Source organism: Bubalus bubalis, chromosome 19, assembly GCF_019923935.1.
Source record: "Bubalus bubalis isolate 160015118507 breed Murrah chromosome 19, NDDB_SH_1, whole genome shotgun sequence".
NCBI classification, from domain to species: Eukaryota; Metazoa; Chordata; class Mammalia; order Artiodactyla; family Bovidae; genus Bubalus; species Bubalus bubalis.
Window position 1 is genome coordinate 16,628,804 of NC_059175.1, and position 19,933 is coordinate 16,648,736.

Genomic DNA, 19,933 nt, shown 5'->3' on the forward strand with positions numbered 1-19,933 from the left:
AACAACAAGAACTGGCCCTTACACCCAACTGTGATACTCAGTGCTGCAGCTATACAAAATGACTCTATAAGAAATCACTATGTTAGCATCTGGAGAAAGCGGATGGATTTAACACGTGCATTTACTACTGTGCTCTCCCAAGATCCACTAAAAGGATATATGAGTATGTATTTTTAAAGACCTAGAACTCTAAGTACAAAGACAGCTTTAAGAACAGATAAAAGCAACTTATTTTTGGAAGCAGGAAAGAAAGACTGATTTAGCAGACTCAGAAAACCAAAGCTCAAAGCCAGCAGTGAAAAAGGGCAAGAAACCACCTGATTTATACTACAGAAACTCCAAAAGACTTGGGAACTGACAGCACAAGGTATTCTGGAAAGGGAAGCTGAAGGGAAGTATTAAAAGTAATAGGACCTGTAGAAGGTATTTTAAAAGACATTTGATGACAAGAGCTCATCCTTGTACATAGTCAAACAACTGGCCCTCTTTAATCAGCCCTTTATTCTCCTAAGGCAAAACAAAGCATCTGAAGACAAGGAGACAATCAGGTAATCAAGACTAGGGATACTACATAAAACAGAGATATAATATAATGGGCAAAAGACTGATGGATCTTTCACTAAGGAAAGATCTCAGAATCACAGAACCAAAACATTTGCCCCATACAAAAAAAAAGCTTCCAACTAGACTATTTTAAAGAAAAAACCCACAATCAGCAAGTTTCCTATATATATTCAATCCTTTTGATTAACTTTTTAGTGCCCACTCTAAAATATAAAAGTTATACAGACAAAATATTGATACAGCTCTTGAAGTTGGGAAATGGTTACCTAAGGATTCATTATACTGTTCTTCCTTCTTTTGTGCATGCTTCAAAGTTTCACAAGAAAAAGAAAAAAAAAGCAGGCAACCAATCACATCAACAGACATTAGTGAAGGAAAAAGAGACCACATATAGAGATAAAAGCTTAGAAAAATGTTAATATCCTTATTAGAATAAAGCACTGTATTCATGAAAACAAAAATGAAATGATTTTTCAACAATACAAAGGACCTTATCTGTATACAAATATAAAATGATTATTCAACAATACAAAAAAGAACTCCTCGAGTGGGGAAGGACAAATAGGGTTATGGGATTAAGAGTCACAAACTAACAGGTATAAAGTAATCAACAAGGAATACATGACACAGCACAGAGAAATATAGCCATTATTTTGTAATAACTTCAAATGGAGTATAACCTATATAAATATTGAATTGACTATGTTGTACACCTGAAATTAATACTATAAATCAACTATACTTCAATTAAAAATAAATAAATAAAATTTTAATTTAAAAAACAGTACTCATAGACATTAACAATATTACAGCAGGGAAGAAAAACTCAATAGAAAGACTGAAAGATAAAGCTCAAAAAATTCCCCAGAAAGTAGAGCAAAAGGACAAAGAGACATGCCGGGAGCCAGCACAAGAGATCCCACCCATGACAAGGTCATGCAGAAGAGACCTGACAGGCAAGGCGGATCAGGACTCAAGGGACTCCCTGGACCTGCCCAAGCATCTACTCCAGAACCAAAGTCTGTCTGTCTACTGTTTACTATATTATGTCTTTTACCAACTCTTCTGACATTAACAGGGGGCTATCCCCGACCACCTTTCTCTGAAAAAAAAATCAACTCAGGACTCTAGTTTTTAGCTTGCTTGGCAGGTTTATCCATATTCTTGCAACTAATGCACATAATTGCTCACAACTCCCCAACCATGAAAGGCACAGGAAGCCTAAGCATTCTAAAAGTCCTAATGAGCACAGAGCCCTTTGAGGGATGAAAAATTATTAGAACAGTACTGGTAAAGGCTTCATTACTGGGCCAATGCTTGCTGCCAAGCTCCCATATCCCTTATCCATTGTGCACCTGGGAGTGCATTAGTTAATGTAGTTGGAATGTAAGAAAAACAAGTAGTAGCCTTGGTATTAACCACATCAGACCTTTGAGCTAATAAGTTCTTTCTTTGTTGTGACCCACTGCACCTTTGCTCCGTGAGACTGTAACTTTATTTAGTACTTTCTGAGGCTGGGAGAAATAAAGAAAAACACTTCAAGGGAAAACAAGGTTTCTGGCTGATCAACCTTTATCAGAAGAGAGTCATGAAATGTTAACAGGCCACAGAGCCAGACATAACATAAGACCTTTGTTTATGAAAAGGTATACAGAAAATATCCTGGCTTCAATAAAGGTAAAATTCATGGAATGTTGAGCTGACTCTGAATCTTTTACTTTGAGAAATGTGTAACTCAGAGTATAAAAGTTCCTTTTGAAAATAAAGCTGCAGATCCCACTTCACCAGAGCTCTGGTCTCCGTGTCTTTCTTTCTCTTTCTCTCTGTCTCTCTCTTTTCTTTTTCAGGCTGACTCCCTGGAGCACAGAGGCCCTCTGAGTTCACTCTTTTGCCAGGCCTCTAAGACCTGATTGAGGAGGTGCTCTGCGTCTCCACCCAATTGAGAAGGCACTCTGCATCTTCACCCCACCGAGAGGGTGCCTGAGGCCTCCATGAACAGAGCAAGTCCCGTGTCAGGGACTTTATTGGCTTTCTGTGTAAACCAAGGAATATCAGCCTCTTTCTCTCTCCCTTATTCTTTCTCTTTATTTTTTATTTTTATTTTTGACCCCGGACCACCAGGTCCCAGTCCATTATAAGACCCGTGTCATCTCTCTCCAGTCCATTATAAGACCCGTGTCTCTCTCGCCGACATCATTCATCCTGAGAGTTCCCCTGGATCCTGCTGGGGCTGGACCCCGGCAGAGAAGGAAAAGCAGAAACAAACAGGAAGAAAAATATAGGGCTGGGTCATTCATCTATCATCTAAGCAACAAGAAGTTCAGAAAGAGACAAAAGAAAAACACAAAAGTGTGGAAATAATCAACAGAATGTGATGGAGTTATCTAGAACCCAAGAACATGAGTTTCCAGTTTGCAATATACATCAAGTGTCCAGAACAGTGGAATGAAAATATACCCACATCATCATGAAATTGAAAATAGAAACACAGAGATCATGTAAGTTGCCAAAGGGAAAGAAGAGATGACATATTCAAGAAAACAAGAATTAAAATGGCTAAGGATTCCTAAGAGCAACTCCAGAAGCTAGAAGACACACTAAAAATGCCTCTCAAGGGGTAAATTTAGAATTTTACACCCAGCCAAACTACTAGTCAACATGAAAACTTTAAGGCATTTTCACACATGCAAAATCTTGACAAAATTTATCCCCCAAGTACCTTTTGCAGAATGCCACAGACATTCGTGGGCTCCAGCAGAAAGAGGAAGTCATAACAAGGAAGAAGACAGGTACAGAAAACAGGCATCCTACAGAAAGGATAGGCAAGAAGAACCCTTCTGATGACACTGAAAGGGGATCCAGTTATAACAGCCATGAACAAGCACAGAGTAAAAACCAATGCATACTAAAGCTCCTATCAATTTTCCAGATTCCAAGATGATGAAAGTAATAAAGTACCTGATGTGTGGGAACATACTAAGAGAATGCTTAGATAACAGGTGGACAGAATGGATTCAGTTACATAGAAAGCTCAATGTAGCAGGCAGAATTCTCAGATGACCACCTATGATTCTTAACTTCATAACTTCAGTGTACACAGACCATTCCCCAGTTATTCAATCAAATGCTAATTTAGATATTACTTTCCAGATATGACTAAGGTCTCAAATTGAATGATCTTATAATAAGAAAATTATACAGATTAGCCTGACCTAACCACATGAACCCTTTAAAAGAGTCTTCTTTAGCTAGTTGCATGAAAGAAAGTTAGAGATTCAAAACCTGAGGGGATTTGACAACCAAGAACTTCCCCACTGCTGACGATAATGATGGAAGGGGTCATGATCAAGGAATGTGGCTGGACTCTAGGGACTTGGAGGGCCTCCAAGGCTTCCCTGGTATCTCAGTTGGTAAAGAATCTGCCTGCAATCCAAGAGACCCTGGTTTGATTCCTGGGTCAGGAAGATCCCCTGGAGAAGGGAATGGCTGCCCACTCCAGTATTCTGGCCTGGAGAATTCCAAGGTAGCCTGGCAGGCTACAGTCCATAGGGTCACAAAGAGTCAGACACGACTGAGCAACTTTCACTTTCACTTTCAGCTGACAGCCAGCAAGTAATCTGGGATTTTAGTGCTACAGACCAAGGAACTGAATTCTCCCAACAAGCTGACTGAATGTAAAGAAAAATTTTCCTTGAAGCCTCCAGAGGAGAACTTAGTCTGGCAGCATATCAATTTCAGGCTATCAGACTGATCAAAGAGTACAAAATGTTGTGCTCGACCTCTGACCTACAGAACTATGAGGTATTTAGAATGCCGTTTTATTCCTTTACATCTGTGGTAATTTGCTGCACAGTAACAGGAAACTTATAATAAACTAAGCAAACAATTTTTAATATAGGAGTGGAGATTAGGTGGATGGTTATACAGGATAGAAAATTAGACGTATATGATATATGACTGCAACATTCTTTATATATGAACTCCGTGTATGTAGTCATACAAACACTAAATAGTGACCTAATTTAAATTATAATCTAACTATATTGGGAGGCTTGAAGGATAAGAGTCATACACAGGAAAATGAATATTAAATCCTCATCTTCTATACAGGGAGGTCAAGAGATAATGATACACTATTTGGGTATCACCTCTGAAGGAAGACTTCTCTGATGACCCATGTGAGGTCTTCCAGTCTCAGACAAGTAACCCACCAAGTGCCCCACAGCACTCTGTCCTTACTGCTAAAAGAGCACTTAGCTGTTCAGTCTTCCCCTAGACAACCACATTCAAGAAAGCTTGTCCTATTCATTTCTGTTTCCCAGGGCCTAGTACCATGTATTGCATATTGCAGGTGTTCAAAAACATATTTATCAAATAAATGAATGCCTACTTCCACTGAGGCCAAACTACTGCAGGCGAGAAAGTTTATTTTCATTCATTATTACACTCCTCAGTCAGAGAGACTATCAGTCTAGGTTCCTAGAATTTTAAAAAGGAAAACAAAAATAAAAACAAATACTTATACTAATATGTCTACTAAATTTCAATAAATAAATAAAAATGATAGTTGAAAGATGGAACAATTTCCATGAAAGGAAACTTACCAATAACCCTAATAATTTATATAACTTTCTCAAATGACTGAAAACCTTATTTTAAGGTATTCTCATTTTTAATGTTAAACATTGTATGTTTTCTCCAAGGGCACGTGATTACTTAGCTAAAAACTTGCACCACTGGCCTATACATACCCAGGGTATCACAATTAAAGGAAAAGGTCCTACAGACTCCAGGCATTTCCTGCAAGTTACTATAGCTTCCTAAGATTTCCTAAGGTAACATTGCTTGAAGAGCATACCTCCTTCACAAAAATCTCAAGTTGAGTCTAAAAACACATTTGGCAGAGATATAAGGCAAAAGACATGAGGATCAATCACTCTCTGCTCTGACACTTACATGAACAATCTCAGACTAACTGCTAACCTTCTATTAGCATTTGTATTCTCATCTATTAAAGGGATATAATTTTTCAGGAAAATCACAAGAATTAAAGGATAGACAAAAGTGCTTAAAAAAAATTTTTTTTGTATCACTATCCATGTATCTAAAACTGCCTCAGATAGAAATTTATAACTATAAAACTCAACCATAAAAATTTGGTGAAAGAATAAGTTTATGTTTCAAGGTGACTGAAAAAGGGTTTTTTTAAAATAATAATAATATTAGTTCAACTTATTGGAACATTTTAGAGTACTAATTCTTAATTTTGAAAGAGATCTCCCCATTGGAAAAAATATATCAACTTTTGCAGCAAGGGTGATAAAAGTCACTTGTGCATCCCTACAGACAGATATTCTCATTAAGTGCTTCCCTCTCCATTCTCATACCATCAGACCTTAATCCACCCTAACAGTTCAAATGAGAACCGCAGCTCCATCTCTCTCTCTCTCTGAAATTTTAGGGTTCTCTCAACCTGCTGCACATCCCCATACCTCAAAGTCAAGATATCAAATATCAAATTAACTCCTTCCCTCAAAGGCAACTTACCTGTTTTTCTGTCCTCCCAACATATGAAAGGAAAATTTTTACTTTAAATTAAGTGAAAATGGAGAGTCAGTTTATACAGAAAAGCCCTGAATACCAAGGAAACTACATGCAAAAAACAACTGACTGTAAAAATCACAAGTCTCCCTTCTCTGGGGACAACCACCTCTAATGAAAGAAATTGTCTTTTAAATGTAGAGAATATTTTTTTAAATGTCAAAAAGTGCTCATAGTGAATATAAAAAAAGTGTTTTTAAATTGTGTAGATCACACATGAATAAGAAAAATGTGAGGTCTTTTACTGCCACTAACATCAATCACATGAAAATAGCAAAAAAAATTTAAAGAAGGAGAAAAAAAAAACTAAACTAGAAACTGTGGAGAAGGAACTTACCTGAACAAGATGAATAAGTGTTGTCAGAATAGCACACCTCAACATATTGTGCTCTTCACTCTGCTTCCAAAGAAGAGGCAAATACTGTACCAAACATCCTACATACGGTCGTATCTATCACAACAGAAGCAGAGGAAGCAGCAGAGCTGGGTTAGTAAAGAAGGTGACTTATTTCAGAAACACTGACAGACCTATTAGGTCACAGGTAGCAAACGGTTTACTGGATGTAATGTATTAAGTATATATCCTTTAAAAGATAAATTCGACAGTATATAGAGACACAGAGCTCCAGGGTAAATATTTTTAAATAATTTTAAACAAGCAGCAAATTTATTGGCTGAAATAAAATTTAGGAATATAAAACAACATACTGATGCCAGTTATTTCTTTAATAGAAATTACTTAATAAAAAATGCTGTTATATCCTAGTTCTTTTTAATGAAACAACTTATATAATTGGGAATTATAATGTTTTTAAAAGAGTCAGCATTTCCTCATTCATTCAACCATTACCAAATGGCATCTTTCAAGTATCAGGTCTTGAAGACCAGGCACCAAAAAGCAGAGGATATAAAGGTAAGCATATGAACCCTTAATCCTTTTCAAAGGATAAAACTGTTAACCCCAACATGGATTAACTTCACCAGTTTTAAAAAATATCCCCTACATCACACACACCACAGCTTGATAGCGAGATTTTTGGAAAATAAAATGGAACCTGATTCCACACGGAACCTGGAAACTGCGCTCCAGGTTTCAGCCTACAGCCACCCTGTATTTGGAACTGATCTGATGAGCATACACTTGGTGATAAAACACTAGAGTTTCACAGTTTCAGTACTATCGATCCCCAGGATTAAAAATTAAAAATTTCTCCCATACATATGGCTGATTCACTTTGTTATACAGCAGAAACTAACACAATATTGTAAAGCATTATACTCCAATAATTAAAACAAAAAAACTGCTCCCAGAAACAGTAAGAGTTTCTCTATTCTGCTTATAAAACATCATACACTAAAAGTATAGTGTATACTATACACACAAAAAAACTCTCTCAGATTTGTTCCCCAGGTTTAAGAGAGGAGATGCAGAAAGATAAGAAGTTAAATGTTTGCCCAAATATTTCAGTGAGATAAAACTGAATATATATTAAGAGACTCTTCATGTATCCAATTCTGAATATTATTTTAACAGATATTTATTGGGCACTTAATTTTGCTAAGTGCTCAATCTCAAAGATCCCTCCAATTAACTTATAAAGGCAGACCAGTTAATACATAAAAACAGGTTTCAGAGTAACTAATGCATTCATATTCAACTAAAAACAGCATGTTTTACTGATAAGTTTTGGTTTTGAACAAATTAAACAGACTATCTTCCAAGGCATGGAAGAAAGGAAATATGTGCTATGAATTACAGACCGGGTGAATAATAGGACCAAGCACCCAATTACATTTGAAAGTCATGAAATATCTATATCCCAGTCTCAGTTGTTCATTAGAATATGCTCTAAATTAAAATTAATGTTTCAAAGACACTATTTTAAAAATCAATCATAGATTCAGTGTTGTAAAAGATTTTAAAAAGGGGCTGGCGATTAGAAAACAAAGTGATGACATGAGAGCCAAACACATTTCCTTAGGTTAGGAGGGGGGAGGTAAAAAAATAAATTATTGGGGCAACTGAGAAAACCTGAATATGGACTTGACATCAGAACACAGCACTACATCAACATTAAGTTCCCTGAGTCTAATGATGATTATGATTAAGAAGGAGAGGTTTAATATACTAAGGTAAAGTGTTGTGATGAAATGACATGAAGAATATATGGGTAGTGATTTACTACAACATGTCTGCATATTTGAAACTTTTCAGTGAAAATATGTAAAAGGAAAAAAAATACTATAAACATTTCTTAAAGTGATTATGCGTTTTGGGTAAACCAATGATCAGTTATTTAAATAACATTTAAAAAACACATGGAATTAAGAATGTTTTATAGATATCAGGATAAATATCCCACAACAGAAAGTGAACCATCAGCGTAACACAACTGAGATGAGAGTACTCATCTTTTGGCACTTCTACTCCAAAAAAATAGAATTGGGCGGGGGGGGGTGGTGGCGGGGCTCTACTATGAGCATTATAGTCTTGTGAGTTCATTCTACACAAGAATATACCCACTTTCATTCATAATACATTAGAAAAACAAGTGAAACTCGAATATGTGACAGACTAACAAATGTTTTAACAAAGGTTCCATTAGCAAGGGAATTTAAAAAATAAGTCTCTATTAACATCTCATTTTAGCTAACACTTTCAACAGAATATTTAACATTTCACACTGGCTCTTTAATTTTTTTTTTTTTGGCTCTTTAATTTTTAATTTTGTTCTTTTCCTTCAGAAATGCTTAAGTCCAAAGACTGCTTACCTGACATCTTACTTGATGATTAATACATTTTTTTCCTGACTGTGTATTTACAGAATCTCTGAACTGGAATAATTTACTTACAGGTTTTCAATTACTTTAAAAAAAAAAAAAGAAATATAATCTTCAAAAAATTTCAAGCTATGGTATAAAGATGGTGACGTCCCTAAAACTTCAAAAACTGTTATGTGTCAGAAAGTACCGCTGTAAGAGGGCTCAAAATGTTTGCAATCTAGTAGACAAAAATCATATTTATATACAAATAATACCTGAAGGATATTTAAGTGATGGTCTTGTTCAAAGGTTAACACAAGAAAATGTTTTTCCTGAAAACATTTTTCATAACCCTTTCCTATTCACATTCTAAAAACAAAAAGTACTAATAGGACAACTATATCCTATTTACTAATGATAGAGACATATGAGCTGCTTAGACTATTTGTGCTGTGAAAGATAACCATGGATAGAAACAAAAGCATTTTTAAATTTACTAAGCAAGACCTAGACAGCATATTCAAAAGCAGAGACATTACTTTGCCAACAAAGGTTCATCTAGTCAAGGCTATGGTTTTTCCTGTGGTCATGTATAGATGTGAGAGTTGGACTGTGAAGAAAGCTGAGTGCCGAAGAATCGATGCTTCTGAACTGTAGTGTTGGAGAAGACTCTTGAGAGTCCCTTGGACTGCAAGGAGATCCAACCAGTCCATTCTGAAGGAGATCAGCCCTGGGATTTCTTTGCAAGGAATGATGCTAAAGCTGAAACTCCAGTACTTTGGCCACCTCATGCAAAGAGTTGACTCATTGGAAAAAACTCTGATGCTGGGAGGGATTGGGGGCAGGAGGAAAAGGGGACGACAGAGGATGAGATGGCTGGATGGCAACACTGACTCGACGGATGTGAGTTTGAGTGAACTCCAGGAGATGGTGATGGACAGGGAGGCCTGGCGTGCTGCAATTCATGGGGTCACAAAGAGTCGGACACGACTGAGCGACTGAATTGAACTGAACTGAACTGAAGCAAGAGTAATGTTAAACTTATGTGGGAAAAGGTTTAGCAGTTTGGGGAGATGGGGTAAGAAAATTCATTTCTACAAAAAGAAAAAAAAAACCTTCTCTAAGAAATTCCCATTAGCCGGATGGTGTCTAAATAAGATTATTTTTAAAACTGCCAAATCTTGCTTCTACAATATAATCAATTTTAAAATAATTTATTGCAATTGTATAGTAATCTGCATATTGAACATTTAATATTAAATATCTGTGATAATCTTATATTCAGGAATCCTTGAGAGTAATCTTTATCTTTACCATTTTATACATGAGGACTCAAGGTTCAAGACCATGTCCAAGCCAAAGAGCAGAGACAGGGACTTGAAATAAGTTTAAAACACAGTCTCAATGACCAAATTCTCTCAATGTTATTGATAAACCAATATCAAAATGAAATAATGTAATTAATGTAATAAGAAACACAAGTGTTAAAAAATTTTAAGATATTACTACTTTTAGACACCAGGACTCAAATCTGCTCAAAATGATTAATGGTCACTCAAAACTGCAACTGGTATTACATCAATGCAACGTTGAGTTCAGTTAGTCGGTTAGTGTTAGTTGCTCGGTCATGTCCAACTGTTTGTGACTCTATGGACTACAGCCTGCCAGACTCCTCTGCTCATAGGATTCTCCAGGAAAGAATACTGGAATGGGTTGCCATTCCTTTCTCCAGGGGAGCTTCCCGACCCAGAGATTGAACCTGGGTCTCCTGCATTGCAGGCAGATTCTTTACCAGCTGAACTACCAGTGAGAAGGTTAATGATGAGTTTGAATATTATCAATGCCACTAAAATGTCTGAACTTGGGCATATTTCTTGAAGCCTCAAATTGTTCGAGATAATGAATTCTAATTCCCACACAAAGGTTTTTTTAAGGATTAAATGAGAAATACATGCAAATCACCTGGCACAGGAGTTGGAAACTTGTCATTACTCAATAATTGATACCAATTCTCATCAATTGCTTTAGAATTAATAAGCAGGTTCAAGGTGTCAGAATTCACTAATAGATTCAGGAGCAGACTCCAGGACTGTGGACTTAAATTCAGTTATCTTTTCCTAATTAATACCTCACAGATTTATTCAGCACTTTTCAAATAAAAATATGCAGTGTAAACTTGGATATAAGAAATTACAGGATAATTACAGTGTGGTTCCTGGATTATCAATTTTTCATAAACATTAGGAGTGATAAGCGAAGTTGAATACAATTAAATAATAATTTACTGTTAAAAACTTTACATATTATTTTTACATTAAACCAGTGATGGATATAACATGGCCTAGACTGCGAGACACACTCAGTTTTTAAGGTACAAACAACAGATTTCTGAGAATATTTGTATTTGCTGACTGACCTTTGCGAGTATGCACTCAAACATATTAAATTGTAAAAAGTATTATTCAATATAAACTGAATTTTATAAAAGATATATAATTTTGCTTTCTAACAAACAACACTACATTGTTGATCCAATTTTTTATGTTTTCATTTTCTTAGATCATTTTTTAAAAACGCCAAGTATAAAAGTCAATTTTGATACAGAACTGAAATCACAACCTAATAGAACCATTTTAATGAATGTTTTAACACTTAAAGAATGTGTACCAAGCAAAGATGTTAACGAATTCTACATATACTCTCCACATTTCTCTAACATTTATTTTCATGTTTACAACAAAATTACCTGCACGTTGACTCTTTCAATCACACAAGAAAGGACATGTAAAACATGCATCTTTGTGTCACATTCTGTAACTTGCTGAAGTAACTGAAAGAGTAGTGTGAACATGGTTTCCAAATACTGTAAGTAAAAGAAAAAATAAAAGTTTGGTACAGAAATGTAAAAAACCTTCACATAAAGACCGAAATAAGAAGTAAAATTAAGTCATAATAGCAAAGAAATAAAAGACAAATAGACAAAACCTTAGCATTACCTATACAACTTCAAATTGGTTAAGTTGTCAATATTTAGGGCAGTGATCTTATTCTTTATTGCTGTTAAATGTGCCCATTTTCAAATTTAATTCATCCACAAATGTCTTCAGAGAAAAAGTGTGTTTGAAGTTTCTGTGTTTAAAGTTTATACAGCTAATTCAACTTTTAAAGGTCCTTTGTCACTTCTTTTCCAATATGCCTGTTGTTTTGCAAAGTTCACTCATTATAGCAAGAGGACCGCCATTACTGCACTCACATACCAGCTTTCTGATATAAATTTTTATAGACAAATACTTGTAATTATACATGCAACAGAATGTTTCTGATTAGGAAATAGAAAACAAAAAACCTATGTCTGGCTTTTAACTTCTACATCGAGAAAATTATAGTAGAAATTAACAAATCACAGGATGTCAGAGACAGAAACGTTTGCTCTTTCAGATATTTGATTCACTTTTAAACAGATCGGTAAAACATCTTTCTTTCATCCAAAAGCATGAAGTGATTCTTCTATTAAAGAAAACTTTCTGTTCTCCAAGTGTACCCATTAATGACCCCACAAGAAATGTAGGCAGATATTTTACCATAAAGTTTTCTTGTCTAGTCCTCTCAAGAAAAGCAAACACTAAGGCCCCAATCATACTGACATATTTAACAAGTGTTTACTGAGTGACAACTATGTGGAAACAAAATAGGTGCTGAGGGTTGAGTGAAGGGAAAAAAAAGAGTAAGACTAGGTATTGTGCTTTTCAGGTAAGGACAGACATACATACACAGACAACAGAGGGGGATGACCTAAGGATGAGGAGTAACAGACGGATATGAAATGAGATGTCTTACACTAGTGAGAACAGAAAGTGCAGCAGTCAACTCTAAAATGGATAACAAGATAATGAAACAAAACAAACAGAATTACTGAAACGAAAGTTACCAATAAAAGCAATCACTTCCAAAATAATCTAAATACTCTTTTGAAAGCAGCTTTACTAAATAATAGATACAATTTCAGCTATAAAATAACAATATTCAAAAGACATAAGCATAAATTTTTATAAAACCTGAAATAAATATTCTTACCGGCAGAAACTGATCTGTTCTAAACTCAAAATCATCAACAGGTGAAGAGCAGTTAAGGAATACTGAGAATACATGAAATTGAGAATATATGAAATATATCAGGATAAAATATATGTAAAAACCAAATACAACAAATCAATCAAAAATTACATTTTAAACTATGTCATAAATTATGTTTTAAAAATAATTAATTTTAAAGTGTTGCTAAAATCCCTTGCAGTAAAGTATTCTTAGAATATTTAAAGGATATTTAATTTCAGAGTTGTAGCTGTTTCAATACGGACCTAAAAAGAAAGCATATTGTGAAATTTGAATCATTCTGGAATTAGTAATTATCGTTAATAAGAATGAGAAAAAAAATGCATCACATATCACTTTCTCTATTCTTTTTGTTAATATTAAAGTTACAAGGTACATTAATATCTAGAAATAAAAAGACATTCTCCTTTGCAAGCAAGGGCTAAAAAGAAAAATTGTATCATTTCCCACCCTTCTCAGTTAACCATGATTTGCTTAATCCAGTCTGTACTCCAGGAAGAAAAATAATTTTCCATAAATCTGTAGAGACTGTGAGACTGAGAGAAAAGATTGTGAAGATGATGCCAGAGGGAAAGGGCAAGTTGAGAAGCAGAGAAGAGAAGCAGGAAAACAGGGCGGGCCTAGGGAAGCTGGAGGATAAGTGAAGATGGAGCAGGGAGAAGAGAAAGAAGGGGGAGGAGGAAAAAGAACACAAACCACCACTTGTAACCTCAGTTACAGGAAGTTCTTGAAACAACCAAAAGATAAAGTCTGCCATTTTCTAAACCTCAAAGTTCACAAGAGCTTTGTACAAGCTCTTGACCTTGCCAAATCACATTTTTGTGTGTGTATCAGCATGTTACCTGGGAAAATCATATCATGACAGCATATTCTACATTTCCTTTCAGGTTTTACCTGTGACTTGGCCAGCTAAATGGCATGGGCTACCGCACTCCATTTCCACATCAAGTAACACAAACTCAAGCCATCATTAAATTCTATATGCTACTCTGCAAAATAACGTATCTAAAATTTTAATCTCCTGAACAAGAGTCTTTACTTTTTTAGATGCTGTTACACTTTCCACACCTGTAATAGCAATTGGTTTTTCCTTTGCAGTCATTTTCTACAAAGAAACAGTTTTGATCATTTTACAGGAACTTCTGAGGACTTGAGGTGCTTACTAGTCATGTTCATCAAATTAGTTAACTACTCTAGATTTTAAGAACCTAGTGTGCAGGCGCTTTATCATCTGCTTTTTCTTTTTTCATTGTTTCTAAAGGTAACGTGAACATTTCTAGATTTTTAAATGATTTAACAAATGTGCTGATTATCCAATATACATAAAGCACTATGCCAAGTGTTCTACTCTGAAATGACCTAATGAAAAGATGACATACTCATGCAATTAAAAATATTCAACAAGGAACTATTTCTCCCAGGCATTGTGTTGGGTGTTGTATAAAGAGTTGAGGAAGACACACTTCCTCTTCCTGGATCACAACCCTGTCTTGACGAAGGGGCTTGCCTAACTCAATGCAGCTGTGAGCCACGCCATGCAGGGTCACCCAAGACAGACAAGTCATAGTGAAGAGTTCTGACAAAACATGGTTTGCTGGAGAAAGGAATGGCAAACCACTCCACTATTCTTACCACAAGAACCTCATGAACAGTATGAAAAGGCAAAAAGATATGACACTACAAAATGAGTCCCCCAGGTCAGAAGGTGTCCAATATGCTACTGGGGTAAAGTGGAGGGCAATTATGAACAGCTCCAGAAAAAATGAAGTGACAGGGCCAAAGCAGAAACAATGTTCAGTTGTGGATGTGTGATGATGCTGTAAAAAACAATACTGCATAGGAATCTGGAATGTCAGGTCCATGAGGCAAGGTAAATTCAGATATAAGCAGGAGATGGCAAGAGTAAACACTGACATCTTAGTCCATCAATCAGGGAAATAAATTAGTGAACTAAAATGGACGGGAATGGATGAACTTAATTCAAATGACCATTATATCCATTCCTGTGGGCAAGAATCCCTTGGAAGAAATGGAGTAGCCCTTACAGTCAACAGAAGAGTCTGAAATGAAGTAACTGGGTGCAGTCTCAAAATGGACAGAATGATCTCAGTTGATATCCAAGGCAAGCATTCAACGTCACAGTAATTCAAGCCTATGCCCCTACCACTGATGCCGAAGGTGAAGTTAACCAGTTCTACAAAGACCTATGAGACCTTCTAGAACTAACACCAAAAAAAAAAAAAAAGATGTCCTTTTCATCATAGGAGTTTGAAATGCAAAAGCAGGAAGTCAAGAGATACCTGGACTACCATGCAAGTTTGGCCAAAATGAAGAGGACAAAGGCTAACAGAATTCTACCAAGAGAATGAACTGGTCATAGCAAACACCTTTTTTCCAAGACAACTCTACACATGGAGATGTCCATGTGGTCAATACTGAAATCAGACTGATTTATATTCTTTGCAGCCAAAGACGGAGAAGCTCTACACAGTCAGCAAAAACAAGACAGGGAGCTGACTGTGGCTCAAGTCATGAGCTCCTTATTGAAAATTCAGGCTTCAGCTGAATAAACTAGGAAAAACCACTCGGCCATTCAGGTATGACCTGTATCAAATCCCTTAAGATTATACAGTGGAGGTTACGAATAGATTCAAGGGATTAGATCGGGTAGACAGAGTGCCTGCAGAACTATAGAAGGAGGTTTGTAACAATGTACAGGAGGCGGTGACCAAAACTATCTCCAAGAAAGAGACCCAAGAAGACAAAATAGTTGTCTGAGGAGCTGAGCAAAGAAGATAAGCAAAGAGCAAGGGAGAAAGGGAAAGATACACCCAAGTGAACGCAGAGTTCCAGAGAACAGCAAGGAGAGACAAGAAGGCCTTCTTAAATGTACAGTGCAAAGAAGTAGAGGAAAACAAGAGACTGGGGAAGACTGGCGATCTCTTCAAAAAAACTGGAGACATCAAGGGAACATTTTATGCAAAGGTGGGCATGATAAAGGACAGAAATGGTAAGGACCTAACAGAAACAGTAGAGATTATGGTGGCAAGAATACACAGAACTATACAAAAAAGGTCTTAGTGACCCAGATAACTACGATGGTGTGGTCACTCACCTAGAGCCTGGCATTCTGGAGGGTGAAGTCAAATGAGCCTTAGGAAGCATTACTACAAACAAAGCTAGTAGAGATGGTAGAATTCCAGCTGAGCTATTTCAAATGCTAAAAGATGTTGCTGTTAAAGTACTGCACTCAATATGTCTGCTAATTTGTAAAACTCAGCAGGGGCCACAGGCCTGGAAATGGTCAGTTTTCATTCCAGTCCCAAAGAAGGGTAATGCCAAAGAATGTTCAAACTACCACAGAATTGTGCTCATTTCACATGCTAGTAAGGTTATGCTCAAAATCCTTCAAACTAGGCTTCAGGAGTATGTGAACCAAGAACTTCCAGATGAACAAGCTGGGTTTAGAAAAGGCATAGGAACTAGAGATCAAGCTGCCAACATTCACTAGATTACAGAGGATGCAAGGGAATTCCAGAAAAACATCTACTCCTGCTTCATGACTATCCTAAAGCCTTTGATTGTATAGAGCACAACAAACTGTGGAACTTTCTTAAAGAGATGGGAGTACCAAACCACCTTACCTGTCTCCAGAGAAACCTGTATGCAGGTCAAGAAGCAACAGTTAGAACCAAATATAGAACAGCAGACTGGTTCAAAATTGAGAAAGGAGTATTAAGAAGCAGAGATATCACTCTGCTGACCAAAACACATACAGTCCAAAGCTGTGGTTTTTCAGTAGTTACGTACAGATGTGAGAGTTGGACTATAAAGAAGGCTGAGTGCCAAAGAATTGATGCCTCTGAATTGTGGTGCTGCAGAAGACTTGAGAGTCCCTTGACTGCAAGGCTGTATATTGCCACTCTGTTTACTTAACTTATATGCAGAGTACATCATGAGAAGTGCTGGGCTAGATGAATCACAGGCCGGAATTAAGAATGCCAGGAGAAATAATAACAAATTCAGATATGCAGATGATACCATTCTAATGGCAGAAAGCGAAGAGGAACTAAAGAGCCTTGCTTGATGAGAGTGAAAGGGGGAGGGGGAATGAAAAAGCTGGTTTAAAACTCAATATTCAAAAAATGAAGTTCATGGCATCTGGTCCAATCACTTCAGGGGAAATAGAAGGGGTAAAAGTGGAAGCAATGACAGATTTTATTTTCTTGGACACCAAAATCACTGCTGATGGTGACTGCAGCCATGAAATTAAAAGATGTTTGCTCCTTGGAAGGAAAGCTATGACAGGCCTAGATAACACACTAGGAAGCAAAGATGTCACTCTGCCGACAAAAGCCCATATAGTCAAAGCTATAGTTTTTCAGTACTCACGTACAGATGTAAGAGTTGGACCATAAAGAAGGCTGAGTGCTGAAGAATTGATGCTTCTGAATTGTGATGCTGCAGAGGATTTGAGAGTCCCCTGGACTGCAAGGAGATCAATCCAGTCAATCCGAAAGGAAATCAACCCTGAATATTCATTGGAAGGACTGATGCTAAAGCTCCAATATTTTGGCCACCTAATGTGAAAGGCCAACTCACTGGAAAAGACCCTGATGCTAGAAAAGACTGAAGGCAAAAGGAAAAGAGGGCGGCAGAGGATGACATGGTTAGACAGCATCACTGACTCAATGGACATGAATTTGAGCAAACTCTGGGAGACAGTGAAAGACAGGGAAGCCTGCTGTGCTGCAGAACATGGGGTTGCAAAGAATGGGACACAACTAAGCGACTGAACAAGAACAAGATACACTTAGCTTGTTATCAAAAAAGCTTACAATCCAGCAGGGGGAAAAAACACCCAGATAATAAATAATTATTAATAAAAATGGCTAATCTGAAGAGCTTAGGAACAGGATAATTCCCTTGAGAACATGAACTATTTCTAGGATCTTCAAATTGCCAGTATTTAGTACATTGTGAGGCATACAACTGGCACTGTGGCAGTAATTTAATTCACAAACAACAGGACATGAAACATGCCCCCCACCCAAAGGAACTCAAACTGCCAGCAGCAACTTATCCTTAAATCTTCATTCATCTTCCTCCACAAAAGGACCAGAGATGCACGTTACCCACAACAATGACATTTACACACGTAAGTATAGGAAAGAGATACCTGAATGAAAACTAAATGTGTTTTCCCTCCTAACAAAGGGAAGTCAGTGCAGTATTCCACACAGAGAAAAAGATAAAACGAGTCATGATGACTTGCCTGCACTTTAACTACAAGAATAGGAAGTCAGATCATAAAGGGGAAGAAAAGAACACACAGCTTTAAAAAAAAAAAAAAAAGAGCACTTAAAATGACAAACACAAATAAAAACAAAATTAGCTCTTCCTGAGCTATAGAAGAAATAAGAAGCACTTATTACATAGGGACAATGAATTTTGCAGCAATTCCCAAGTTATGGGAGGAGAAAGTCAGAACCTGAATTTCTAGATTGAAGAGTAGGGGAATCAGATAGAAGATGGGCAGAATAGAGTCAAAGACAATTTCTAACACACAAATCAATAAATAAATGCAAGAAAATGAAACAAAACAAACAAAATTTTCCCTTAACCAGACTCTAAACATGAATTTTCACACACAAGACATATACCTCTGAAGGAGAAAACCACATCCAGACTGTGAACTCAGCCTGAGTCTACCCTACACCTTCATCTAAGACATGAAAAAACTTCTAAAAAGATAACAAACTAATTCCATACAGGAGCAAACAAGAGCCACCAAGCCATCAGAATCATTGGAAGGATTCCAGAGAAGCATGACAGCCACAGAGAAATGAACAAGGAACCACAAGTTAACACTACTTCCAAAGAAGACTGGTTGCTACATAAAGGCGAGAGTAACTAGACACTGCCATGAGCAGCATGAGAATGAGCCTTCACGTTACCTGTCACGGTGGTTGAGCTGAGGTCCAGACTTGGAGGAACCTAGTGCCTGACCCCTACCACAGCCTGCCCACAGCAGTGCAGGGATTTCACACACTAACGCAGTGAGCAAGGTGCTGGGGCCGAAAGAAATGGCAGTGTCTCAGGGACTTAAACCATCAGGAAAATGTAAGGCAGACATGAGAGAATAATTTTGAAATAGATTCTATTTCTCTGCTGAAGAGAAACAGAGTAATAACTTTATAATCTTTTATCCTTATCTCAACTGTTTCATTAAATATTTTCTATTTTTCTGACTCCATGCTAGGCATAAGAGATACATTAATATGAATAATATTATCCTACTCACTGGCTCTTTTACTACTTGGTACTACTACGGTACTCTTTTTATTCTATTCTGCAATAAAGTCAAGATCACTGAATTACAATATTTTAATGTATTTATTCTGAAACATGCATGTAAATAAGTTTTCTAAAAGGATTAAAAAAAAAACCTTCCATTTACTCATTTCCTTTTAAGAAAAAAATTCTAAAGCTCATTTTCGTGCAATATGGATACCAGACATACCAATACAAAGCCAAAACGGACTACAAGAAACTTACTAGACTAAGGCTGCCTTTCCTCCTAGTTTTAGAGTGTCCTAGGAATTAATGGCTCAAACACAGATTTTTTTCTTTTTATGTTTTCTTTGGAAATTATATTTGCTGAATATAAGTGAATTCAGAATTCATTTTGTGAAAACACAGACTAACACAAAGTTTACAATAGTGCTTTGAGACACAGAGGAGGGACAAGTGGGAAAAACTCTGTAATAGTGTTTTTGAGACTTGAAGGATGGACACGTGGGAAAACAAAATCAAAACTGTAAGATAGAAATTGTAAGATAGAAAGTCTGATAGAATTGGGAGACCCATAAAAGACACAAAAGTGAAAAGA

General features: G+C 36.6%; 1 protein-coding gene across 5 annotated transcripts in view; it reads right to left on the reverse strand.

The window, feature by feature from the left end:
* IPO11 (importin 11) overlaps positions 1–19,933 on the reverse strand; it is a 202,537-nt gene that overhangs the window by 106,054 nt on the left and 76,550 nt on the right. For all 5 annotated transcript variants that reach the window (XM_025270486.2, XM_044932629.1, XM_025270489.2 and 2 more), the window contains exons 17-20: positions 13,253–13,286; positions 13,003–13,043; positions 11,675–11,791; positions 6,503–6,616 (exon numbers count right to left, since the gene is read on the reverse strand). In XM_025270486.2, the coding sequence (XP_025126271.1) occupies positions 6,503–6,616; positions 11,675–11,791; positions 13,003–13,043; positions 13,253–13,286 (306 nt within the window). The remainder of the gene's footprint in view (positions 1–6,502; positions 6,617–11,674; positions 11,792–13,002; positions 13,044–13,252; positions 13,287–19,933) is intronic.